Source organism: Ornithorhynchus anatinus, chromosome 11 (assembly GCF_004115215.2).
Source record: "Ornithorhynchus anatinus isolate Pmale09 chromosome 11, mOrnAna1.pri.v4, whole genome shotgun sequence".
NCBI lineage: Eukaryota > Metazoa > Chordata > Mammalia > Monotremata > Ornithorhynchidae > Ornithorhynchus > Ornithorhynchus anatinus.
In genome coordinates, this window is record NC_041738.1 from 12,343,113 (window position 1) to 12,369,241 (window position 26,129).

At 54.3% G+C, this 26,129-nt stretch overlaps 2 protein-coding genes, 1 long non-coding RNA gene and 2 other non-coding genes across 7 annotated transcripts in view; 2 read left to right on the forward strand and 3 right to left on the reverse strand.

Moving 5' to 3' along the window:
* The window catches only part of SIAE (sialic acid acetylesterase), a 25,927-nt gene extending 16,268 nt beyond the window's left edge, over positions 1-9,659 (forward strand). For 2 of the 3 annotated variants that reach the window (XM_029075015.2, XM_029075013.2), the window contains 7 exons: positions 5,636-5,774; positions 6,237-6,420; positions 7,331-7,431; positions 7,524-7,657; positions 8,063-8,220; positions 8,598-8,793; positions 9,026-9,659. In XM_029075015.2, the coding sequence (XP_028930848.1) occupies positions 5,636-5,774; positions 6,237-6,420; positions 7,331-7,431; positions 7,524-7,657; positions 8,063-8,220; positions 8,598-8,793; positions 9,026-9,274 (1,161 nt within the window). In that variant the 3' untranslated portion in view covers positions 9,275-9,659. The remainder of the gene's footprint in view (positions 1-5,635; positions 5,775-6,236; positions 6,421-7,330; positions 7,432-7,523; positions 7,658-8,062; positions 8,221-8,597; positions 8,794-9,025) is intronic. The other variant, XM_029075014.2, reaches the window with a different exon arrangement.
* On the reverse strand, positions 541-2,996 carry LOC114815041. Its single transcript, XR_003762836.2, has 3 exons — positions 2,832-2,996; positions 2,510-2,621; positions 541-704 (listed from the first exon to the last, which is right to left on the reverse strand). It is a non-coding gene; the product is annotated as an uncharacterized LOC114815041 (long non-coding RNA).
* TBRG1 (transforming growth factor beta regulator 1) lies at positions 9,619-16,596 on the reverse strand. Its single transcript, XM_029075016.2, has 9 exons — positions 16,426-16,596; positions 13,604-13,674; positions 11,396-11,628; positions 11,115-11,251; positions 10,794-10,940; positions 10,533-10,630; positions 10,281-10,391; positions 9,923-10,065; positions 9,619-9,840 (listed from the first exon to the last, which is right to left on the reverse strand). The coding sequence occupies exons 1-9, from the start codon at positions 16,570-16,572 to the stop codon at positions 9,695-9,697; spliced, it is 1,233 nt and encodes a 410-aa protein (XP_028930849.1). The 5' UTR covers positions 16,573-16,596; the 3' UTR covers positions 9,619-9,694.
* A 4,425-nt stretch (positions 16,597-21,021) lies between these two features.
* Positions 21,022-21,137, forward strand: LOC114815297. The gene has a single exon (XR_003763061.1). It is a non-coding gene; the product is annotated as a U5 spliceosomal RNA (small nuclear RNA).
* A 4,244-nt stretch (positions 21,138-25,381) lies between these two features.
* LOC114815308 lies at positions 25,382-25,497 on the reverse strand. Its single transcript, XR_003763072.1, has one exon. It is a non-coding gene; the product is annotated as a U5 spliceosomal RNA (small nuclear RNA).
* Between the last annotated feature and the right edge of the window lie 632 nt (positions 25,498-26,129).

Genomic DNA, 26,129 nt, shown 5'->3' on the forward strand with positions numbered 1-26,129 from the left:
AGGAGGAATGAGGATGGAGTAGAGGCCGGGAGGAGGTCACCGGTGACTTTGGCAGAGCAGTTTCAGCGGAGGGGTGGAGGAGGAAGCCAGATTGCAGGGGGTCAAGGCGAGGGAGAGGAGGCAGTGGGTGTAAAGAACTCTTTAGAGGGGCCTGGAGAGGAGGGTTAGAGGAGAGTTGGGGTGATAAGGAGAGGGTACGGTGGGGTCAAGGGAGGGTCTTTTTAAGAGAGGGGATACGTGCACACGTTTGAAAGCAGAGGGGAAGGAGCCATGGCAGAGTGAGCAGTTGAAGATGGAAGGGAAAGGAGGAAGCAGCAGGGCGTAGCGGAGAGGTCGGACCTGGGAGTCCGAAGGTCCTGGATCCTAAACCCGGCTCCGCCTCTTGTCTGCTGTGTGACCTTAGGCGGGTCACTTCACTTCTCTGGGCCTCGATTCCCTCATCTGGAAAAAGGGAATGAGACTGCGAGCCCCACGGGAGACTGTGTTCAACTCAATTTGCTCTTATCCACCCCAGCGGTTAATTACAGCGCCTGGCACGATGGAAGCGTTTAGCGAAGGCCCTAATTTTTATTAAGTATTTTTAAAAGGTGTGAGAGAATGGGATCAGGTACAGGTGAAGGGGGTAGATTTTGAAAAGCAGTGATCTCCTTTTAAAATTCAGCTGGAAAGAACCAGGTCATTTCTCTGGGCCTCAGTTGCCTTGCCTGTAAAAAAAATAGAAAGGGGGGGGGAATTAATCAATCAGTGGCATTTATTGAGTGCTTACTATGTGCAGAGCACTGTACTAAGCGCTCGAGAGAGAGAGTACAATACAACCGAATTAGCAGATACTTCCCCTGCCCATAACAGTCTAGAGAGGGATTAAGATTGTGAGCCCCGTGTGGGATATGGACTCTGTTCAACTTGATTAGTTTGTATCTACCCCCACGCTCGGTACAGTGCCTGGCACGTAGTAAGCAGCATAATAATAATCATTATGGTATTTGTTAAGCGCTTACTATGTGCCAAGCACTGCTGGGGGAGATACAGGGTAATCAGGTTGTCCCCCGTGGGGCTCACAGTCTTCATCCCCATTTTACAGATGAGGGAACTGAGGCCCAGAGAGGTGAAGTGACTTACCCAAAGTCACACGGCAGACAAGGGGCAGAGCCAGGATTAGAACCCACATCCTCTGATTCCCAAGCCCGGGCTCTTTCCACTAAGTCACGCTGCTTCTCTGATCCTTCTTCACCGGCATGGCCTAGTGGAAAGAGGCCTCCTGGGAGTCAGAGGTCGTGGGTTCTAATCCCAGCTCCGCCACTTGTCTGATGTGTGACTTCGGGCAAGTCACCTCACTTCTCTGGACCTCATCTGTAAAATGGGGATTAAGACTGTGAAGCCCTATGTGGGACAGGGACTGTGCCCAACCCGATTACCTTGTTTCTGCCCCAGTGCCGAGAACAGCGCTTGGCACAGAGTAAGCGCCTAACGCATACCACAGTTATTATTTATGATTGCTGGTAGTAGCCAGCACTTAGCAAATACTAAAACAACAACCCAAAAAAGGCCAAATCCCAACCAGCGTAATCGGGTTCAGAGCCTGCTTTGCAACCCGTCCTGAGACGGCTCCCGGGAGCCCTCTGCCGTCTCATTCCCTTGGAGTCCTGCCGTTCATGTATTCATTCATTCACTTGTATTTATTGAGTGCATATTGTGTGCAGAGCACTGTGCTAAGCGCTTGGGAGAGCACAATATAATGATAAACAGACCCATTCCCTGCCCACAGCGAGCTTACTTCGGGAAGCATCACGGCTTAGTGGACAGAGCGTGGGCCGGGGAGCCAGAAGGACCTGGGTTCTAATGTCAGCGCCGTCACTTGTCGGCCTTGTGACCTGGGGCAAGTCGCTTCACCTCTCTGGGCCTCAGTTCCCTCCTCTGTAAAATGGGGTTGAAGACTGCGAGCCCCATGGGTGACATGCATCCATTCGGTCGTGTTTATTGAGTGCTTATGGTGCGCAGAGCACTGTGCTAAGTGCTGGGAAAGTACAATTCGGCAACAAAGAGGGACAATCCCTACCCAACAATGGGCTCGCAGTCCAGAAGAGGGGAGACAGACAACAAAGCAAGTAGGCGTGGCCTGTGTCCAACCTGATTAGCTACTCCAGTGCTTAGAACGGTGGTTGGTACATAGTAAGCGCTTAACAAGTACCATAATAATAATAATAATAATTATTGTGAAGAATGTCAGGGGTCCCCGGGATGGGCCCAGAGACCATCCCTAGACTCCGTGTGCTCTTAGCCGGACCCCAAACCCCCTCCCCAATACCCCCCGCCTCTCTCATCGCCCCTCTCCCCGCACCCACACCCCAAAGTCGACCCCTGATGCCCCCTCATTAATTCAGAAATGCGGGAGAGAGGTCGTCGGGGTTGAAGCCGCCCCGGCAGCTTTGATGGAGATCCAGGTCCCCTCCTCGGAAGAGGCGGCGACCCCCCCCCCCCTTCCCCCGGCGACGTTAATGACTTGAAATACCTCGGCGTTCATTTACATCCTCATTTGAATACCGGGCAGAGAAATAATTACGCCGGGGTGTTTGATGAGATGAAAACGGATCTCAGCAGATGGAGTGGGCTTCCCCTTTCATCTGCGGGGGGGAGACCGGGTGTCATTTAAATGAAAATCTTCCCGAAATCTCTTTATTCCAAAGTTGGCTGCCGATTCCCCCAGGGAGAGGTTTCCATCAAAGGGATTTAGGAGGACTGGATCCCGGCATCCCCGGGGATGGAAACAAATGCTCGCCCCCATCTACGCCCCCCACCAAGCCCCCCACCCCCTGTTCCCTCCCCGGCCTCACCCGCGCTCTGCCTGCCGTGGGTTTGGCAGCGGCCTCGGATTGGAGCTGGGAAAGGCGATCTTCCAGATTGGATCTTTGGAACCGGTTCCGTGTGCCGGCCGGAGGGGGATGGAGATGGCTGACCACCGCTCCACCCCACCGGGGAGCCCCTCTCCGGCCCTCCACCTCCCCCTGCCCGCACGGCACACACGCAGAGCTGACCACCGCCCCTCCCGATCCTATAGCCCCTAATAATGATAGTAATATTGGTATTTGTTAAGCGCTTACCGTGTGCCAAGCACTGTTCCAAGCTCGGAGGTAGATACAAGGTGATCAGGTTGCCCCACCTAGGGCTCCCGGTCTTCATCCCCGTTTGACAGATGAGGGAACTCTAAGGCTCAGAGAAGTGAAGTGACTGGCCCAGGGTCACACAGCTGACAAGCGGCGGAGCCGGGATTAGAACCCGTGACCTCTGACTCCTAAGTCCGGGCTCTTTCCACCGAGCCACACTGCTTCTCCATTACCCCCTGCCAACCACCACCCCTCCTGATTGTGTAGCCTTTACAGCCTCCTTCCTGTCTCACACACACACACACACGCTAACCACCACCCCATCTGACCATGTACCCTTTAGATGGGCCTCCCGGCCCACATACCGTTCTAACCACCATCCCACCTGGCCATGTAGCCCCTTAATCCACACCCCCCCCCCCCCGTCCACACGCACACCTATTCTTCTGCTAACCACCACCCCACCTGATCTTGTAGCCCCTTCATCCCCCCCGACACACAACTGTTCTGCTGACCACCACTCCACCCGACCACGTATTCATTCATTCGATGTATTTATTGAGCGCTTGCTGTGTGCAAAGCACTGTACTGAGCGCTTGGGCAAGTACAGTGCAACAATAAATAGTGACATTTCCTGCCCACAGCGAGCTCACAGTCTAAGGGGGAGAGGCAGACATCGATATAAATAAAGTGACACATACGTAAGTGTCGTGGTGCTGGGCGGTGGGGTAGAGCAAAGGGAGCAGGGCAGGGTGACACAGAAGGGAGTGGGAGATGAGGAAAGGTAGGGCTTAGTCCGGGAAGGCTTCTTGGAGGAGATGGGACTTCAGTAAAGCTTCGAAGTCAGGGAGAGTCATTGTCTGTGGGATTTGAGGAGGGAAGGCCTTCCAGGCCAGAGGCAGGACGTGGGCCGGGGTCGGCGAGACAGGTGAGATGGGGGCCCAGCGAGAAGGTAACACTAGAGGAGCCAAGTGTGCGGACTGAGTTGTAGAAAGAGAGAAGCGAGGTGAGGTAGGAGGGGGCAAAGTGATAGAGGGCTTTAAAGCCACACACGTGCCCTAACCTCCAGTCTATCCAGCCATGCGGTCCCTCAGCACGGCCTAGTGGAAAGAGCCTGAGCGACGGGGGACCTGCGCTGTAATCCCCACTCTGCCACTTGCCTGCTTTGGGACCTCAGGTGTGTCTTTTCTCAGGGCCTCATGTTCCACCTCTGTAAAATGGGGATTCAATTCCTCTTTTCCCTCCTACTTAGACTGGGAGCCCCGTGTGGGACCGGGACCGTGTCCAACCCGATTATCCTATATCCCGGGGCTCAGAATAGTGCTTGACGTGTAGTAACTACTTAACCGGTTTCTATTAGGATGATTACCTGCCCCATTCCTATACACGGTTTGGCCGACCGCCACCCCAACCTAGCCATGTGAGCCCTACGTCTCCCCTCACCACATACATACACTTTTCCGTTAGCCGCCACCCAAAATGTGTGGGCCCTGTGTGCTCTTCTCTTGCATTCTGTCAGTCACTCTCTTTGTCTCTGTCTCTCTCCCCGTCCTCTCTCTCTGTTCGGGCAACTGGTTAGAAAGAGAAGGGCCTGCCGGTTCCCCGCTTTCCTCTCCTTCCCCCATTTCTTCCCCTGGCTCCCTTCCTCTCCCTCCTCCCGCGCCCCGTCCCCCCATCGGGCCGATAACCGTTAAGATGCCGCAGCCTCGGTCGCTGCGGAAGCCGACGTGGGTGGAGGCGGGTGGGCTGAGGACCCGGCTCCGGTTTCCATGGAACCGGCTGAAAGCCCGCTTGTGCAGGGTGCTGTGCAGTGTGCCGTGAGGTGTAGTGTGATGTGACGGGATGTGTGCGCGCATGTGGGGAGCCAACATCCCCCAGGTCCTGAGGATGGAGCGCTGGCTTCTCCCCTGGTTGGGGCTGGGAAGAGCTCCAGCGATTCCCGCCCGTCTGGCCCTGAGATGTTTGTAAGAATAATAATTGTAATGTTGATGGTTGCAGTTGGTGTTAAGCAGTTAAGCAGTCCCACAAAGCGCTGGGATAGCTAGCAGGGCGTCAGCGGGAGCGCAGACCCTGTCCCACCCAGGACTCCTAGTTGCTTGCTTCTCCCCACCGTCCGCCCCGCAGTGTGGGGGACCCCTAGGACGGTGAGCTCTGGGCCTGGGTGCCGGACCCCCGACCCCCAGCCCGCTACTCGCATCCTTCTGTCCCGCTGGCTGGCGTTGGGGCAGCCGTGAGCGGGGAGGGGGGTCGCACTTTGTGCCGACAAGTGTGCGGCCCCCGCCACACCGTTGTCTCCGGGTCGCAGGACCGGGACAGCGGTGCAGGGTTGTGGGAGTACTTAGTATTAAATGTTGTGGGGGGGGGGGGGATGAATAAAGGGAGCAAGTCAGGGGCAGGATTAGAAGCCAGGTCTCGTGACTCCCGAGCCTGTGCGCTTTCCACTCTACAATGCTATAGGCAGGGGAGGGGATGGGGAAGGGCAGACCGTTCCCAAGCGGGCCCGTCCATCCGTCCGTCCGTCTGTTGTCACCTAGATCTTCAATGCCAGCAAGGAGCTGTCGGAGGCGTCGGCCTACCCAGACGTGCGCATCTTTGCGGTGTCCCTTGCCCAGGCGGAGCAGGAGCTGGAGGACCTGGAGGCCGTCGACCTGCCCTGGTCCATCCCCACCGCGGGTGAGCGCCGGCCGGCTGAGGAAATCCGCCGGGGCCGGGACCCCTAGCCGGGGGCGGGGCGGGGGGACCGTTCCCCAGGCTGTATCGCTGGCAACGCTATTTACTGAGCCCCACTGGGGACCGAGCACTAGGCTGCACGTCTGGGGCAGCACAAGAGAAACGAAAGGCACGTGCCCTGTCTTCAGGGGTCTTACGCTGGCCTGGAAAGCCCTCCCTCCTCACCCCTCCTTCAAAGCCTTACTGAAGGCCCATCTCCTCCCAGAGGCCTTCCCCGACTACGCCTTCCTTTCCTCTTCTCCCGCTCCCTTGCGCGTCGCCCCGACTCGCTCCCTTTGTTCATCCCCCACCATAAAACCAAATGTCGAGAGAGCGGACGGAGAGGCGGTGAGGGGGCCGGGGGGGTAGGGGGGAGGGCTGTCCCCCCACGGCCTCGCTCTGAATTTCCCCCTTGCTCTCTGACAGAGAATCTGGGCCACGGGGATTTCCAGTACTTCTCGGCTTTGTGCTGGCTATTCGGCCGGCAACTGTACGACAGCCTGCACTACCCCATCGGGCTGGTGGCCTCCTCGTGGGGTGGGACGCCCATCGAAGCCTGGTCCTCCCCGCGGTCCCTGCGGGAGTGTGGGCTCTCCCAGGGAGGCGCCAGGTAAGGACGGGGGGAAGGAGGGGTCCGGCCTGGCCCAGAGGGAGGGAGCTCCCCGAGGGCTGGAGGATGGGGGCGGTTCGTGGCCCGCTAGCGGAGGAGTGGGAGGGGAGCACCAAGTCCCCCATTCCCTCCCTGGAGACCCTGTTAGTGGATGGGCCTCAGTTTCCCCCTCTGGGACTAGCCTCTCCCCTGCCGCAGCGCCCTCCGGGAGCCCCAGATCAGGTGTTGCTGCATTCGGAGAATCGGCATGATGATGATGGTATTAAGCGCTGGGGTAGATCCAGGGTAATGAGGTTGTCCCACGTGGGGCTCAGTCTTCATCCCCAATTTCCAGATGAGATCACTGAGGCACAGAAAAGTGAGTTGCCCCAAGTCACACAGCTCACAAGTGGCGGAGCCGGGATTGGAACTCACGACCTCTGACTCTCCAGCCCGTACTCTTTCCACTAAGCCGCGCTGCTGCCCTCCTCTCCTCCCCCAGGACCCTGCTGAGGGGGAGTAGTAGAAGCAGCGTGGCTCAGTGGACAGAGCCCGGGCTCAGGAGTTCTCATCCCGGCTCAGCCACTTGTCAGCTGTGTGATCTCGGACAAGTCCACTTCACTTCCCCGGGCCTCAGTTCACCTCATCCTCAAAATGGGGATTAAGAGTGGAAGCCCCACGTGGGACTGCATCCAACCCGATGACCTTGTATCTACCTCAGCGCTTAGAAGAGTACCTGGCATAAAGTAAGCACTTAACAAATACCATTTATCATCAGAAGGGTTGGGCTTGTTGCTCAGACAGCTGGGAGGAAGCCCGCTGGGGTCCCCAGCCCCCCATCTGGCTCTGCCTCCCTCCGGGGGGGCGGTCCTGGCCCCGGGGGTGGCAGGCGAGCGGCATCCCCTCGGTAACCCTGTGCCACACCCTACAGGCCCGCCGCCTCCGCCGGGCCCTCTGCCGCCTCGGTGCTCTGGAACGCTATGATCCACCCGCTGCTCAACATGACCCTCAAAGGGGCCATATGGTACCAGGGTAAGTGACGCGGCCCCGGGCCCACCCCGCTGCCCCCGGCCCCCAGTGCCGGGGCCACCCCTCCCAGCCGCCACCCCCTCCCTTGGTTCCAGGAGAGGCCAACACCGTCCTCAACACCGACCTATATAACTGCACCTTCCCCGCCCTCATCCGAGACTGGCGCCAGGCTTTCCACCAGGGCTCCCGGGCTCAGACGTCACCTCTCTTCCCCTTCGGGTTTGTGCAGGTACCCTGCGGGAGAGGTGACGCCAGGAATACCTCATGGGGGACGCCGCGCGGAGGGCACGGTGTGGGGGAGACTACCGTGCGGGAGGCGGTAGGGAAGGGTTAGGGACACGGACATCAGAGTCCTGAAGCCGACGTCACGTGACCCGCTCGACCTTCGTTCCTTCCTGGGGCGAGACTGTTTCTTAGCCTGAGGAACGGAGGGATGAGTTTTGGGGTGGAGGAAGGGAAGCGCCCACCCCGCACACATCTCCCCTCCCCCAGCAAGGTGAATCCGGGTCAGCCCGCCTTGAGGGGGGCGGCCGGTCAGGACGGGTAGCTTGGGTGGGGGAGGAGCCCGACTCAGCCGTCGAGGGAGGGAGCCGGGCTCCACGTGCGAAGACGGACGGCTTCCCCGACCCCGCAGCTGTCCACGATGGTGGAGAGCCGGGAGGCGGCCGACGGCTTCCCCCGCGTCCGCTGGCACCAGACGGCCGACTTCGGCTTCGTCCCCAACCCGCGGATGCCCAACACCTTCATGGCCGTCGCCATGGACCTCGGCGACCCGGACTCGCCGTTCGGCAGGTAGGCCGGGAAAAGGGAGTTGGGGGGGAGGGCTGCCCCTTCCCGGCCCCTGCCCGCCACTGACCTGGGGGTGGGTGCACGCTCCCAGGTAATTCCAGAGCAAGGCCTAGTGCGGAGACCCCTACAAGCCGAGGTTTTATTCCGAGGCTCGGCCTTGGATGCAGTGGCAGCTGCAGGGAGGAACCCCTCTGAGCCCCGGGCCAGCTTTGGGGTCCCCCTCTTCTCTCCCAGGAGTCTCTGAGCCGGGTCAGTCTAAGTCCACTGGGTGGCCCCCGCCCCCCCCAGTTCTGCCCAGTCCCCAACCACCCCCCCTCGAAGGAGCTGGGCGTAGTCCTCCTCAGCCTCACCGGGCGCCATCCCCGACCTGCTCTCCGCAGCATCCACCCCCGCGACAAGCAGACGGTGGCCTACCGGCTGCAGCTGGGGGCCCGCGCCGTGGCCTACGGAGAGAAGGGTCTGTTGTTCCAGGGCCCCCTGCCCGCCAAGCTCGAGGTCTGTGAGCGCCAGCGGCTGCTCAACGTCACCTACGGCCAGGACCTGCGGCTGGTGCTGTGGGACGACCGCATCTTTGAGGTGAGAAGGGCCGGAGTCGGGGGCGAGTAGCTCTTTGACATTGCCGTTTGTGGCTCAGAGGCTCAGGTTGGCTTGCCTTCTGGCCCTTTTCGCCTTGGCCTAACAACCTCCCTCTGCCCGGCCTACTGGTGGGGGTGGGGTGGGTGTCCATCCCAGAGCTCTGGTGCTTCGAGGCAGGGAAAGTCCTGCCAAGCCAAAGCCTCTGACCTGGGCCCTCTCCCCCCCATTTCAGATCTCGTGCTGCAGCACCTCCGACCCCTCCGGGGCCCGTCTCTGCAAGTGGATCCCGGCCCCCATGGTCTCCGCCCCGTCTCCCCGCTCCCCTCGGACGCTGACCCTGTCGGTGGCCGCCTGCCCCGGTGCCGTGAGCGGTCTCCGCTACGCCTGGTCCACTTGGCCCTGTGCCTACAAGAAGTGCCCTCTCTACCACCCCCAAAGTGAGCTGCCCGCCCCCCCGTTCACCGCTACTCTGCCCCGCTAGCAGGCCAACGGCGTCCAGACCGGACGGACGGACGTGGACGGGTGGTCCGGAGCCCATTTCTGAGGGAAGAGGTAGGGCCTTCACGCCACACGGGGTGACCCCGTGAACGTCAGAAGCCCCTCAACCCATACTGGCCTGTCCTCAGTTCCGGCTCTGGTTGAGCCCCCGGGACCCAGAAGTGGGAGAGCGTGGGCCGCTTTTAGCTCTGACGGCTCAACCTGCTTCCACCTGGAAATCAAGGGTCAGCAAGGAACATTTATTCACTAGAAAAACATTTAAAACACTCCTCCCTCTTTCCCTCCTGCCTCCGCCTTTCCCTCTCCGAGGGGGGTCAACAACAACCCGATCGATAAAGGTGTTGAAGGGGTGCCCGCCCCCTCCCCGGGCTGCCGTTCGTCCATTCCCACGCGGTGCTCTGCCTTAGTCGGAGGAGTGGGCCGGGCTGCAGCGGGCGGGAGACTTGATGTGTTGCAGGTGGGCGGCCCCCACGGGCTCGTGGGTCAGGAAGAGCGGCTGGTACGGCGACCCAAACGCCGCCGGCTGCAGCCCCGGCAGGTCCAGGGACCCTGAGGAAACGGGGGGTGGGGAAGGACCAGGCCACGCAGCAGAGGTGGCTCCCCCCCGAACCCAACGCCCGGGACCCGGTACCTGGCAGGATGGGATCGCTCTGGTCGTCCTCGAAGGCTTGTCTCCGGAAAGCCTCAAAGCTCATGGCCGCGTCGTTCTCGGGCAGCCCCTGGGGCACCTGCCCGTCGCCCGGTTTACACACGTCAAACTTCACCCACTGGTAACTGTGGGGACACCCGGGGGCTCCCCGGCTCAGCATCGCACACGCGCTGACCCCCCCACCCCGGGAGGTAGGGAGAACGGAGGGAGGGGAAGAGCCGAAAGCGGGGGAGTTGGAGCCTCAGGTTGTTCCAGCCCCGGACAGGCGGCTCAAGTCCTTGGAGCCGAGCCCCGAAGGAATGTGGGATCTGGAGGGAGGGGCAGGAAGGGGCGCACTCACTTGACACACTTCCGAGCTCCCGGACAGCCCTGGATCAGGTTGTGGATGGTCGGGTGGGAGAAACCGAAGAAGTCGGCTCCGGCCGGCAGAACGCTGGGAAGCAGCTTCCCCCTGAGGAGGAGGGCGCCGCGGGTCTCAGGGCGAGCAGGTGGCGGGGAGGGAGGGGAAGAGGGCAAAGGGAGGCGGGTGCTCCTGGGGCCCTCACCCCTGGCATCCCGGCTGGCTGTGGTGGGCACCAGCGGGCCGGCTCACCGGGCAGCGCTGATGGTCTTCAGCAGCTGGGCGTGACAGGCGTTGGCGGAGGGGCCCACGATGACGTTCTGGGGGTCGTCTTCGGGCGCGATCTCGAACTGGCACGGAGAGGGACGGTGTCGCTCTCCCCGTGCTCCCCGGCCTAGGCACAATCCACCCCGGCAGCACCCCGAGTTTGGGTACCTCGGGCCCCAGCCCACCCGCATTCACCTGGCACCCCAGCGGCCCCGAGCCACGTCCCCAGAGGGAGCGCCTGGGTACCTGGGGCTGCAGGCCGCCGTCCTTAATCTGGCAGGTGTACAGGCACTTCTGATCTGGGCGTTTCATGCTGGCGTAGACCCGAGTGCTGCAGAAGCCCACGGGAAAGATGGAACTCTCGTCGTGGAAACCCGGCCGGTCGCTAACGATCTACGGGGCGGCAAGGGCGTGGGGCGGGGGGTCGGGGGGGAGCCCCTTCAGGTCGGCGGCGCTGGACCGACCCCCGGACCGGGCCAGAAGGGGGTTGGCTAACGGTCCCCCCGGGGCACCGGCGGCCGCCGTGATCGGGTCTGCCCGCCCTCCGGCCGCCCGCTGGGCACTGACCTCCCCCAGACTGTAGACGGTCAGGCCGCCCAGGCTGATGGGGAAGACAGGCCGGCCCGAGGGGTCCAGGGCGATGGGCTGCACCAGCTTCCGGGTGGCTCCTTCCGCTTTCTTCTTCTTGGAGGTTTTCTTCAGGACTGGAAGGAGAAACCCGGAGGGGCGGGGGTGCGGCCAGGCAGCTCAGAACCCCTGGGGCAGCTGAGGGCTCGGGAAGCCAACCTGCCTCTGGAGCCCGGAACCCAGCCCGGGTGTCCACGCTCCACCCCCCCAGCCAGAGGTACCTTCCAGCTTGTTATTTTCCTTCCCCTTCTCTTTCTTCTCCTTCTTGGGCTTCTTCCCCAAGGGCTCGTCAGCCCCCACGCTGGGCACGGACACGGGCCCGGCTCCCGGCCCGGGGCCCAGAGAGCCGGCCCCGCCGAAGCTCAGGGGGAGGCCGGAGCTGTGGGAGGCCGGGGCGGGAGGGGGCTCCCCCTCGGTGAGCGCCTGCAGCTGGAGCAGCTTCTTCAGCAGATATCTGCAGCAGGAGAAAGGGGTTCGGGGGAACGGGGGGAAGGTTAGCCCCACTCTCGCCACGGCCACCCCGGGCGTGGGGGACGGAGGGTCGGGGGTGGGAGACTTCATGCCCCAAGGCCAGTCTCCTGTGGCTCTGTCCTCATCCGGCCTCACAGAGAGACGGCGGGCTTGGGAGGCAGACGACTTGAGTTCTCATCCCAGTTCTGCCATTTGCTTCGTAACCTTGGGCAAGTCACCTAACTTTCATTCATTCATTGTCAATCATATTTATGGAGCACCTACTGTGTGTAGAGCACTCTACTAAGGACTTGGGAGAGGACAACACAATGATAAAAAGACACATTCCCCGCCCACAGTGAGCTTCTCTGCACCTCAGTTCCCTTATCCGTAAACTGGGGATGAAGACTGCGAGCCCCCAGTGAGAAGAGGGCTGTGTCCAACCCGATTACCTTGTATCTACCCAATGCTTAGTACAGTGCGTGGCACATGGTAAGTGCCAAACACCACAATTATTATTAATGGCTATCAGAGGCAGAGGGCTGTCCTCCTCTCTGGCCCCTCACTAGAGGCGGGGGGAGGGGGGAATCCTTAGTCTACTCTCTCTCCTATGTTCCGCTAGACTGTTAACCTCTTGAGGGTAGGGAGCCGATCTCCTCCCTCTACTCTGTGCTAACCGCTTGGGAGCTTATGATGAGTACTCAATAAAGATGACGGATTGATTGATTTCCCTCGGACTCTCGTCTCTTTCCGAGCCTGTGCCGCCTCTCTTCCCTCCGATATCAGCTTCAGCATCCGCCCAGGCAGCTGTGGGGCCACTTGCCCTCCATCCTGGCTGGCCGGCCCCATTTTCCCCCTCCCCAGGCCACCACAATGGGGTCCCCTGCCTCCCCGTCCCTCTGCCGATCTCGTATCGCCAACCCCCACCCTGGGCCGCTCCCAGGGTTCGTCTCATTCACTTCTGCAGTGTAGCCCGGTGGGGAGAGCACGGGCCTGGGAGTCAAGGGCCCTGGGTTCTGATCCCGGCTCTGCCTCTTGCCTGCCGGGTGACCTTGGGGAAGCCACTTCTCTGGGCCTCAGTTTCCCTCTCCTGTTAAGCTGTGAGCCCCACCGTGTCTGATTTGATTGCACTGCATCTATCCCAACGCTTACTTCAGGGCTTGGCGCACAGCAAATGCTTAACTAGTGCCACTACAATTGAGATTACGCCGGGTCTGCGCCATGGGGCACGGCCGTTGGAAATACTGGCATCAGGCCAACTACAGCCCCTTCAAATTCATCCTTACTTGCTACAGCTCTGTCCTCTCACTTCTCCTCCCTCACAATAATAATAATGATGATGATGGTATCCGTTAAGTGCTAACTATGTGCCAGACACTGTACTACGCGCTGGGGTGGACACAAGCAAATCGTGTTGGACCCAATCCCTGTCCCATGGTGGGGCTGACAGTCTCAATCCCCATTTTCCAGATGAGGGACCCAAGGCCCAGAGAAGTGAAGTTACCTGCCCAGGATAATAATAATAATAATGTTGGTATTTGTTAAGCGCTTACTATGTGCAGAGCACTGTTCTAAACACTGGGGTAGATACAGGGTAATCAGGTTGTCCCATGTGAGGCTCACAGTTAATCCCCATTTTACAGATGAGGTAACTGAGACCCAGAGAAGTGACTTGCCCCCAGTCTAATAGCTGACAAGTGGCAGAGCGGTATTCGAACCCATGACCTCTGACTCCCAAGCCCGGGTTCTTTCCCCTGAGCCACGCTGCTTCTCAGGATCATACGGCAGACGGGTGGCAGAGCCGAGATTAGAACCCCTGACTCCCAGGCCCAAGTGCCATGCTCACTGTCCTCACCCTCGGACCTTTAAACCATCGCCCCGATTCCCCCAGGGTCCCTCACTGCCTCCCGTCTTGGCCTCCTCCCAACCACGAGACGGTCCTCTCTCCTCGCCGCCAAAGGCAAGAGGCCGGCACTCACCTCCGCTCTTCTTTCGCTTTGAGAAACTTCTCCTCCAGGCGAGCGATTTCATCACAGATGGCTGCATTTTCCTAAAAACGGAAAGGGCAGAGGGTCAGGAATCAGAAGGCTGGGTCGTATCACTTAACGTCTCTGGGCCTCAGTCTCCTCATCCCTAAGATGGGAACAACTTAGGGCTGTGACCAAGCTGATTATTCTGCATCTGTCCCGGTGCTTTGGCACACAGTGACCACGACCAGAGCGACGTTAAACCGTCACACGACTAACAGCATTCGCTGCTCCAGGGTCGAGGCAGCCCTCAAATTCCAGACGGACGGGCAGGGACGTTAAAGTCTGGCCGCTGGGGCATCTGGGCAGTTGGGTGGGTTGCCAAGTGGGCAGGCGGGGAGGGGATGGGGCCCCATCCATCAAGACCCCACGGGTTCTCTGGGAATCTAATCTTGACAGCCTTCTTCCCCGGCTTTTGCTCACAAAAAAACCCAGGCCCCAAGGCAGGGAAGCCCCGGGGGCACCTGCTACTCAGGCACCTCCTAAAATAAAAAAGCCAACGGGAAGGACCAGAACCGATAAGGCTGAGGCATGAAATTGGAGAGACGCCCTCTGCCTCGGGGGAGAGGTTTGGCTCCCGAAGGGAGCCCGACCCAGAAACTGGCAGGACGACGGAGGTTGGCCGAGGTTCCAGGGCTGCCGGCTGGGCTCCCGCCCACTCCTCAGCCCCTCGAGGCAGGAGGACCCACATTCCCCAGGGCCAGGGCAAGTATTAGTATTAATAATTAGTATTAATAATTAGTATTGAGAAGCAGCGTGGCCCAGTGGAAAGAGCATGGGCTTTGGAGTCAGAGGTCATGAGTTCGAATCCCAGCTCTGCCACTTGTCAGCTGTGTGACTGTGGGCAAGTCACTTAACTTCTCTGGGCCTCAGTTACCCCATCTGTAAAATGGGGATTAAGACTGTGAGCCCCTTGTGGGACAACCTGATTCCCCCGTGTCTCCCCCAGCGCTTAGAACAGTGCTCTGCACATAGTAAGCGCTTAACAAATACCAACATTATTATTATTATTAATAATAATAGAACCCAGGACCTTCTAACTCCCAGGTCCTCGCTCTATCCACTACACCGTAACTGGCGGGAGTTGTAGATGCTTTATCATCGGTGCTATTTATTGAGTGCGGAGAGCTGGACTAAGCACGGCCCCACTGTACAAAGCACTGGGAGAAGCAGCGTGGCTTAGTGGAAAGAGCCCGGGCTTGGGAGTCAGAGGTCATGGGTTTTAATCCCAGCTCCGCCACTCGTCTGCTGCGACTGTGGGCCAGTCACTTCACTTCTCTGTGCCTCAGTTACCTCCTCTGTAAAATGGGGATGAAGACTGTGAGTCCCACGTGGGACAACCTGATGACCTTGGATCTACCCAGCACTAAGAACAGTGCTTGGCACAAAGTAAGGGCTTAACAAATACCTTCATTATTATTATTAATCTACCCCAGTGCTTAGAACAGTGCTTGGCACAAAGTAAGGGCTTAATAAATACCTTCATTATTATTATTAATCTACCCCAGTGCTTAGAACAGTGCTTGGCACAAAGTAAGGGCTTAACAAATCCCACCATTATTATTATATCTACCCCAGGACTTAGAACAGTGCTTGGCACATAGTAAGCACTTACCAAACACCATCATCATTATATCTACCCTGGTGCTTAGAACAGTCCTTGGCACGTAGAAAGCGCTTAACAAATACCATAGTTATTATTATATCTACCCCAGCGCTTAGAACAGTGCTTGGCACATAGTAAGCACTTAACAAATATCATCGTTGTTATTATATCTACCCCCTCGCTTAGAACAGTCCTTGGCACGCAGAAAGCGCTTAACAAATACCACGGTTGATATTATTATATCTACCCCAGTGCTTAGAACAGTGCTTGGCACATAGTAAGCGCTTAACAAATACCATGGTGGTTATTATTATATCTATCCCAGTGCTTGGAACAGTGCTTGGCACATAGTAAGCACTTAACAAATATCATCGTTGTTATTACATCTACCCCAGAGCTTGGCACAAACTAAGTGCTTAACAAATATCATCGTTGTTATTATTATATCTACCCCAGTGCTTGGAACAGTGCTTGGCACCTAGTAAGCGCTTAACAAATACCATCGTTATTATTATATCTACCCCAGCGCTTGGCACCTAGTAAGAGCTTTACAAATACCATCGTTGTTATTGTTATATCTAGCCCAGCGCTTGGAACAGTGCTTGGCACCTAGTAAGCGCTTAACAAATACCATCGTTATTATTATATCTACCCCAGTGCTTGGCACCTAGTAAGCGCTTAACAAATACCATCGTTGTTATTATATCTAGCCCAGCGCTTGGAACAGTGCTTGGCACATAGTAAGTGCTTAACAAATACCATTGTTGTTATTATATCTACCCCGGCGCTTTCTACCCTGGCGCTTAGAACAGTGCTTGGCACATAGTAAGCTCTTAACAAATACCATGGTTGCTACTATATCTCCCCCAGCGCTTAGAACAGTGCTTGGCCCCTAGTAAGCGCTTAACAAATACTGTCATCATCACTGTGATTATTATTACTGGGTGCCGAGCACTGTACTAAGCTTTCGGGAGGAGCTGGGGCAGGTCACTTCACTGGGCCTCAGTGACGTCGTCTGTAAAATGGGGATTGAGGCCGGGAGCCCCACGTGGGACAGGGACTGGGTCCAACCCCGTTTGCCTGTATTCCCCCCCCCCGGCGCTTAGTACAGTGTCCGGCGCCTGGTATAGCGCGGCCCGGGGGGGCCCCGGGGGGGGGGGTCACTCACAAAGACGGCGGCCTTGGCGGCGCTGCGCAGGCGCAGGTACTTCACACGGTACTTGGGCTTCTGCCTCTTCTTCGGACGCTTCTTCATCCCGGCCCGGCCCGCCGACGCCGACAGGGCGAGGCCGCCGGCGGCGGGCGGGAGGCTCATGGCCCGGGAGCCCCGGGAGCCCCGGGAGCGGCGGCGGCGGCGGCACCGGCACCGGCACCGCCTCCACGACGCCCTCCCTCCCTCCCTCCCCGCGGCCGCCTCAGCCTCCCAACAGCCCCCGCGCCACAGAGGCGGCCGGAAGTGACGTCCCCCGGGAGGACCGGAAGCCCGCTGCCCTCGGGGGGGGGCGGGAGACGGAGGAGAAGGGGCGGGGCTTCATTCCCTCACTCATTCATTCATTCACTCAGTCGCTCCCTCACTCAGTCATTCACTCAGTCCCTCACTCAGTCATTCATTCAGTCATTCACTCATTCCCTCACTCATTCATTCATTCACTTAGTCACTCTCAGTCGCTCGTTCACTCATTCATTCACTCCCACATTCAGGCACTCATTCATTCACTCCCTCACTTAGGAGTCACTCACTCATTCATTCCTGCACTCATTCACTCACTCCCTCACTGAGTCACTCACTCATTCATTCGCTCCTTCATTCACTCATTCACGCATTCATTCGCTCCCTCACTGAGTCACTCATTCATTCATTCACTCATTCAGTCACCCATTCATTCCCTCCCTCATTCATTCCTTCCCTCACTCACTCATTCATTTATTCACTTATTCCTTCAATCGTATTTATTGAGCACTTACTATGTGAATGGACAAGTCGGGCAACAGAGAGAGACCATCCCTGCCCAACGAGGGGCTCACATTCACTCCCTCAGTCAGTCAGTCACTCCCTCAGTCGTATTTATTGAGCGCTTCGGGTGTGCAGAGCTCGGGAGAGGACACTCTAACAACAAACAGACACACTCCTTGCCCACACTCGGCTCACAGTCTACAGGGGGGAGACAGACACTAGTATACTTAAATAAATATGAGTTCATTTGTTCCTTCATTCAATCGTGTTTATTAATAACAATAGTGGTATTTATTAAGCCCTTACTATGTGCCAAGCACTGTTCTAAGTGCTGGGGGAGATACAGGGTCATCAGGGTGTCCCCCGTGAGGCTCACAGGCTTCATCCTCATTTGACAGATGAAGTCACTGAGGTCCAGAGAAGTGAAGTCACTTGCCCAAAGTCACACAGCAGACAAGAGGCGGGGCCGGGATTAGAACCCATGACCTCTGATTCCCAAGCCTGGGCTCTTTCCACTGAGCCACGCTGCTTCTTAATTATAGTTTATCAGTCAATTCACTGAGCACCTACTATGTATGTTTGTTGAACTGTACAACAGAATTAGCAGTCACATTCCCTGTCCATAAGGAGTTAATAATCATATTCATTCAATCAATCGTATTTATTGAGCACTAACTGTGTGCAGACCACTGTATTAAGTACTTGTGAAAGTACAATACAGCAATAAAGAGAGACAATCCCTGCCCACCATGAGCTCACAGACTAGAGGGGGGGAGGCAGACATCAGTACATATAAACAGACATCAGTATAAAGAAATAAAATTACTGATATAAAATTACAGGCAATAATAATCATGGTACTTGTGAAGCGCTTACTATGAGCCAAGCAGTGTTCTAAGCACTGGGATAGACAGTTAATCAGGTTGGACATTGTCCCAGTCCCACAAGGGGCTCACACCTCACTCTTGGAGGTTTTCTGTCTAGGTAAAATCTTCCCAACTATCACTTCAATATTAATGAACTCACAGCCAGATATAGCACTGGTGTACCCATCAATATTATTTTTCTAAAATGTCATTCTGCACTCCTCCAAAACCTCCAGTGGTTGCCTATTCCTCTCCAAATTTTTTTTTTATGATATTGTTAAGTGCTCACTATGTGCCGGGCACTGTACTGAAGGCTGCGTAGATTTATTTATTCATTCAGGCATGTTTATTGTGCCCTGACTGTGGGCAGAGCGCTGTACTAAGCGCTTGGAAAGGATAATAGATACAAGCTAATCAGGTTGGATACCATCCATGATCCACAAGGGGCTCACAGTCTTAATCCCCCTTTAACAGATGAGGTAACAGGGACAAGAAAGTTGAGTGCCGAGCACTGTATTAAGTGCTTGGAATGATAATAATGATAGCAACAATAATAATAATAATGATCCTGCCTATTTTTATTGGTCTTTTCCAGGGAAATACTCTGCACACAAATACTCACTATATACTGTGTAATAACATCGATTTACTTATCCATCTTTCCATTCTCTTTTTCTTCCTATCTGTAAATAATGGTGTCTGTCTCATCTGCTAGATTAACTCCTTGAAGGCAGATATCATGTCTCCCAACTCTACCATACTCTCAACCTCTTATTATTGTGTTGTACTTTCCCAAGTGCTTAGTACACTGCTCGGCACTCAGTAAGTGCTCAATAAATATGATTGAATGAATTACTGGGCTCTGCCCAATCGGCCCTTAATAAATAATACTGATCGAGTGATGCTCTACTGCACACTCCCAAAGATGGAATTCTGTGCCCTGCATGCTGTAGGTGCTCAATAAATACTGTTGATTAATTGCTAGATTCTGAAAGGGGAAATGTGCGCAGTTTACCAAGCTATTTAGGCTAGTGTATGCAGCAAGCCAGATCTTGGTGTGGAGGGGGAGTGGGTTGGGAGGGATGCGTTTTAGATTTTCAGCCAAGTTCCAGAACTCTGGCCAAAATAATTTTCCTGCAAATAAGTCCGACAGACAATGACTCTCCCCTCCTTCAAAGCCTTATTGAAGGCCCATCTCCTCCAAGAGGCCTTCCCTGACTAATCCCTCCTTTCCTCTTCTCCCATTCTCTTCTGCATCACCCTTACTCCCCTTATTCACTCTCCCTTCCAAACCCACAACACTAATCCATATCTGTAATTCATTCATTCATATTAATGTCTGTCTCTCTCCCTCCAGACTGTGAGCTTATGTGCAGGGAATATGTCTGTCATTATAGTGTACTCTCCCAAGTGCTCAGAACAGTGCTTTGCCCATAGTAAGCATTCAATAAATATGATTGACTATATTAGTAAAGTACCTTGTACTTGTTATTCAGTCATACTTAATGAGCACTTACCGTATGCAGAACTCAGTGTTGGAAGCCCAAACCAGGATCTAGCAGTCTCTGATACTCCCAAAGAAATAACTCCGCTGATCATCTTGGTGACATAGGTTAATCTTTCCTACTGGAGCATCCCAAATTCCACACTTACAGCTCCTCCAATCCTGGTTCCGCCACTTGTCTGATGTGTGCCCTTGGGCAAGTCACTTCAGTTCTCTGGGCCTCAGTTCCCTCATCTGCAAAATGGGGATTGAATACTGTGAGCCCCATGTGGGACAGGGGTTGTGTCCAAAGAGATGTGCTTGTATCCACCCTGATGCTTAGTACAGTGCCTGACACATTGTAAGTGCTTAACGAATACCACAGTTATTATTATCGTGTACATAACTATAATTGGGTGGGTACCTATAATCCTATTTATCAGTTCTGATCCTACTGACGCCTATCTACTTGTTTTGTGGCCTGTCTCCCGCCCCGTCTCTATAATTGTGCATATACTTTCATTCAATAGCATTTACTGAGTGTTTACTATGTGCAGAGCACTGTACTAAGCACTTGGAATGTACAATTCGGCAACAGAGACAATCCCTGCCCATCGACGGGCTTACAGTCTAATCACTTACAATCCTATTTATCTATAATTGATAAATTATATATACCACGCTTTGTTTTGTGGTCTGTCTCTCCCCTTCTAATAATGATAATGACGATATTTGTTAAGCGCTTACTATGTGCCAAGCGCTCTGTTCTAAGCGCTGGGGGGGGAATACAAAGTGAACAGGTTGTCCCACGTGGGGCTAACAGTCCTCCTTCCCATTTTCCAGAGGAGGTCACTGAGGCCCAGAGAAGTGAAGTGACTTGCCCAAAGTCACACAGCTGACAAGTGGTGGAGTCAGCATTAGAACCCATGACCTCTGGCTCCTAAACCCGGGTTCTTTCCACCGAGCCACGCTGCCGCTGCTATGTGAGCCCGTCGATGGCTAGGGATGGTCTCTCCATCTGTTGCCGAATTGGACTGTCCAAGTGTTTAATACAGTGCTCCGCACGTAGTAAGCGCTCAATCAGTAGGATTGAATGAATGAATGATTATCTTCGGCTTAGTCCTCGGTGGCTCCCTCTAGTGGCGGGGAGCGGGGAGAGGCGAGACGTGGGCGTGGCCTAGACGCAAGGGGGCGTGGCCAGGCCGCGCGCGCTTCCCTTGAGCGCCCGGGGCTGCTATTTGCATACCCAGAACCCACCGCGGCCCCAAACATTTAACCTTTTACATTTAAAACACCTCTAATTTTTCCCTCCCTGTTCTTATTTAAGACACACGTTGGGGAGAAGCCTTCCCACTTGGCTTTTCAGAGAAAAAGCCAGTCCTGATTAGGGAGGAGGGGAATCATCATGAGTGTATAGGGGATTACTGGTCCTCCGGGTTCTGAAGCACGGAAAAGGGAAGTATACTCTGGTTTCTCTTCAGATCGCATAAATCTTTCGCCTTTTACTAAAGATTTCCGTGGAGAGGAACAGTTATGAGTTTGTAACTAATTTTTTGAGGCCTCGTTTTTACGAGGCTCCCCAAACCGGTTTTGAAAAATAGAAAACAATCTTTGCTTTTATACGAAAAGATTATAATTCTTACACCTTCGTGAAAAATCAGTTTTTGGAAAGTTACAGCTCTAATAAATAGTGTTTTCATGAGGCTCTCATTCATTTCCTTTTTTTAATAATAGCGCTCTCTATGTGCAAGGGTTTTTACTAAACGCTGGGGACAAGGCACTACAGTGGCGTTAGTAGATCCATTGCGCTTTTTTTCTTTTAAAACAAGGATCAATGGAAAAAGCTTGGGCTTGGGAGTCAGCAGTCATAAGTTCTAATTTCACCTCCTCTACATGTCAGGTGTAGGGAAGCAGCGTGGCTCAGTGGAAAGAGCCTGGGCTTCGGAGTCAGAGGTCATGAGTTCGACTTCCAGCTCTGCCACTTGTCAGCTGTGTGACTGTGGGCAAGTCACTTTGCTTCTCTGTGCCTCGGTGACCTCATCTGTCTAATGAGGATGAAGACTGTGAGCCCCACGGGGGACAACCTGATCACCTTGTGTGTCCCCCAGCGCTTAGAACAGTATTTGGCACATAGTAAGCGCTTAACAAACACCATCATTATTATTCTTCTTTCCAAATATAACCTCCATGAAGGGCCTGGCCTTTCCCTCCTTTGTACCGTTTTCTCTTTCAGGTGGGCCACGTCTGGTCCGGGCGCTCTGAGGGTCCTTCGGCTCCAATTGGATTCTCTGAAGAAGAGGATTCGGCTCCTTGTAGTCACGACCAAGTCACAAAGGACACACCCAGTTCTTCCTCTCTCAGTGGTTGTATTTATTGAGTGCTAGGTAGTGTCCTAAAGGCACATAAAGGCCCTTTCTGCCTCAAAGAGGGGTGACTGCGGGTTCTGACCTTAGCGGCCATTACCCCGGCCTTTTACAATCCCCTCCTTTATCAATCATCGCTATTTATTGAGCGCTTACCATGCGCAGAGCACTGAGAGCACTGTATTAAATGCTTTGGAGGGTGCAAATGCAAAGCTTATAATAATAATAATTATGGCATTTGTTAAGAAAGCACTTACTATGTTACTACTGGGGGCAGGGAAAGGGTCTACCAACTCGTTTATGTTGTACTCTCCCAAGCGCTTCGTCCAGTGTTGCACATGCAGTCAGCGCTCAATAAATACCAGACGAATGCAACAGAGTTGGTAGAAAGGTTCCCTGTCCACACCGAAATTACAGTCTGGAGCAGCAGAGCCTATTGCATAGAACACAGGCGTGGGGACCAGAAGGACTGGGATTCTAACCCCGGCTCCACCACATCTGCTGTGTGACCTTGGGCAAATCACTTCACTTCTCTGGGCCTAGGTTCCCTCATCTGTAAATGGGGATTAAGACGGTGAGCTCCATGTGGGGCAGGGACGGTGTCCAACCCGATTACCTTGTATAATAATAATAATAATAATGTTGGTATTTGTTAAGCTCTTACTATGTGCAGAGCACTGTTCTAAGCGCTGGGATAGATACAGGGTCATCAGGTTGTCCCACATGAGGCTCACAGTCTCATTTAATGTACCCCATTTTACAGATAAGGGAACTGAAGCACAGTGAAGTGACTTGCCCACAGTCACACAGCTGACAAGTGGCAGGGTCGCGATTCGAACCCACGACCTCTGACTCCCAACCCCGTGCTCTTTCCACTGAGCTACTCTGCTTCTCATCTACCCCAGCGCTTGGAACAGTGCTTGGCACAGAGTAGGCGCTTAACAAATGCCATTATTATCATTATATTGTTATAGTGTACTCTCCCGAGCCCTTAGCACAGTGCTCTGCACACAGAAAGCGCTCAATAAATAGGATTGAATTAAACAGGACTGAGCTGACCGGCCTCCCAGGCCGCGCAGGCCGGACCGGAGCTGCGCAGGCGCGTTGCAACCTGACCGGCGACTCCAGACATGCGCAGTTGAGGTGGGTTCTCTGGGCATGCGCAGAGGCTCGGAGTGTAGCCGTGGCCGCTGCCAGTAGTCGGGCACTGGGGGCCCAGGCCTAGGCCTCCTGCCCTCCTGCCACCTTCCAGCCTCAGGACGGCTCTTCTGCCAAATTAGGTACACCGGAGTTGTAGGAGAATAATAATAATAATAATATTGGGATTGGTTAAGCGCTTACTAGGCGCCCAGCACTGTTCTACCCGCTGCAAGCCACGTGGCTCAAGTGGCTAGAGCCCTTGCCCTCGAGTCAGGACCTGCGTTCTCATTTCATTATTCTCTTTATTTTATTCATCGTGTGTATCTAGCTATAATTCTACTTCTTTATATTGACGCCTGCCGCCTTGTTTTGTTTTGCACTTTGTTTCCCCGCTTCTAGACGACTTGTTGGGGAGGGATGGTCTCTATCTCTAGAGAAGCCGCGTGGCTCAGTGGAAAGAGTCCGGGCTTGGGGTCAGAGGTCATGGGTCCAAACCCGGCTCCGCCGCTTGTCAGCTGGGTGACTTTGACCTCCTCCAAGAGGCCTTCCCAGACTGCACTCCCCCCTTTTTCCCTCTGCTCCCTCTACCCCCCCTTCACCTCTCCGCAGCTAAACCCTCTTCTCCCCCCTTTCTCTCTCCTCCTCCCCCCTCTCCCCTCCCACCCCTTCAGCAATGTACTCGTCCGCTCGACTGTCTATATCTTTACCACCCTATTTTATTTTGTTTAATGAGCTGTACATCACCCTGATTCTATTTAGTTGCCATTGTTTTTATGAGATGTTCTTCCCCTTGACTCTATTTATTGCCATTGTTCTTGTCTGCCCGTCTCCCCCGATTAGACTGTAAGCCCCTCAAACGGCAGGGACTGTATCTGTTGTCGACTTGTTCATTCCAAGCGCTTAGTACAGTGCTCTGCACATAATAAGCGCTCAATAAATACTATTGAATGAATGAATGACTTTGGGCAAGTCCCTTCACTTCCCTGGGCCTCGGTTACTTCATCTGTTAAATGAGGATTAAAACTGTGAGCCCCACGTGGGACAACCTGATCACCTTGTATCCCCCCTACCCCAGCGCTTAGAGCAGTGCTTTGCACATAGCGCTTAACAAATACTACCATTATTGTTATCTGTCGCCTAAGCGTGCTCTCCAAGTGCTTAGTACAGCGCTCTGCAACCCAGCAAGCGCTCAATAAACAGGATTTGGAGGAATGAATGACTCTAAACCCGTCAAGGGACAACCTGATCACCTTGTATCCCCCCGGCGCGTAGAACAGTGCTTTGCACATAGTAAGCGCTAAACAAATACCACCATTGTTATTATTATCTGTTGTCGAATTGTGCTCTCCAAGCGCTTAGCACAATGCTCTGCATTCATTCATTCATTCATTCAATAGTATTTATTGAGCGCTTACTATGTGCAGAGCACTGCACACAGCAAGCGCTCAATAAATAGGATTGAATGAATGAATGAATGACTAAACCTGTCAGGGACAACCTGATCACCTTGTAACCCCCCAGCGCTTAGAACAGTGCTTTGCACATAGTGCTTAACAAATACCACCATTATTATTATTATTATCTGTCACCAAATTGTGCTCTCCAAGTGCTTAGTACAGCGCTCTGCACCCAGCATGCGCTCAATAAACAGGATTGAAGGAATGAATGACACTAAACCCGACGGGGGACAACCACTTCACCCTGTATTCCTCCCCCAGCGCTTAGAACAGTGTTTGCACAGAGTAAGCGTTTAACAAATACCACCATTTTTATTATTATTATTATCTGTCGCCGAATTGTGCTTTCCAGCGTTTAGTAAAGTGCTCTGCACCCAGCAAGTAATCAATAAATAGGATTGAATTGAATGAGTGACTAAACCCATCGGGGCACAACCTGATCACCTTGTATCCCCCCAGCGCTTAGAGCAGTGCTTTTGCGCATAGTAAGCGCTTAACAAATACCAACATTATTATTATTGTCTGTTGTCGAATTGTGCTATCCAAGCGCTTAGTACAGCACTCTGCACCTAGCAGACGTTCAGTAAGTAGAATTGAAGGAATGAAGGACTCTAAACCCGTCATGGGAAATCACATCTCACAAGCGGAAAATTTTAAATTAAGTAGTTGGCGCTTACCCAAGGCACAAACACACTTTTACTACACCCACTTCTAATCTCCTTAAATACTCATTGATTTATAAAACCTTCCCCTCTCTTCTCCATTCTTTTTCACTACTCTCCCGATCTTAGAAATCGATCTGTTTGATTACTTACAGCTTCTTCTTCATTAATTGAAATCTTTTTTTATAACGCGATGGGGAGCCCTGCCGAAGCAGAGCCTCAAAAAATTGGTTACGAACTCATAATTGTTCCTCTCCACGGAAATCTTTAGTAAAAGGCGAAAGATTTATGCGATCTGAAGAGAAACCAGAGTATACCGACACCCTTCGGACGTGAGTAGGCGGGCAAGCGAGACTCCAGATTCCATAATGGTGACTAATTCTAGCCATTATTTTTTTCTCCCCCGCCCCCCCCAAATCAGACCCCTCCCTAGGAAGACCCCATTAAAGATCTGTTCTCTCAGGGCGGTGAACTAAGAAAGAAGGGGAAGGATAAAAGAAGTTTTAAATTTGCACCCAGAACTCTGCTTGTCCTCTCTGCGGTGCACGATGGGTATGCAAATCTATCCCCGCCTGGCCTCCCTCAGCTCGCCGGGTCGATTTGGCCCCGCCCAAGAATCACATTCCTTCATTCATTCGAGCGTATTTATTGAACGTTTCCTGCCTGCAGAGCACTGTACTAAGCGCTCGGAATGGACAGTTCAGCACCAGATAGAGAAAATCCTTGCCCAACGACGGGTTCACAGTCTAAGATCACATGCAACCCAAGAGCCGCAGAAGATTAGTCTAGACAGTCGTTTAGACTGTGAGCCCTTTGTTGGACAGGAACTTTCTCTATCTGGTGCTGAACTGTCCATTCCGAGCGCTTAGTACAGTGCACTGCACGCAGGAAGCGCTCAATAAATACGCTGGAATGAATGAATTAGTCATTGCCCTGACTGCACTGAG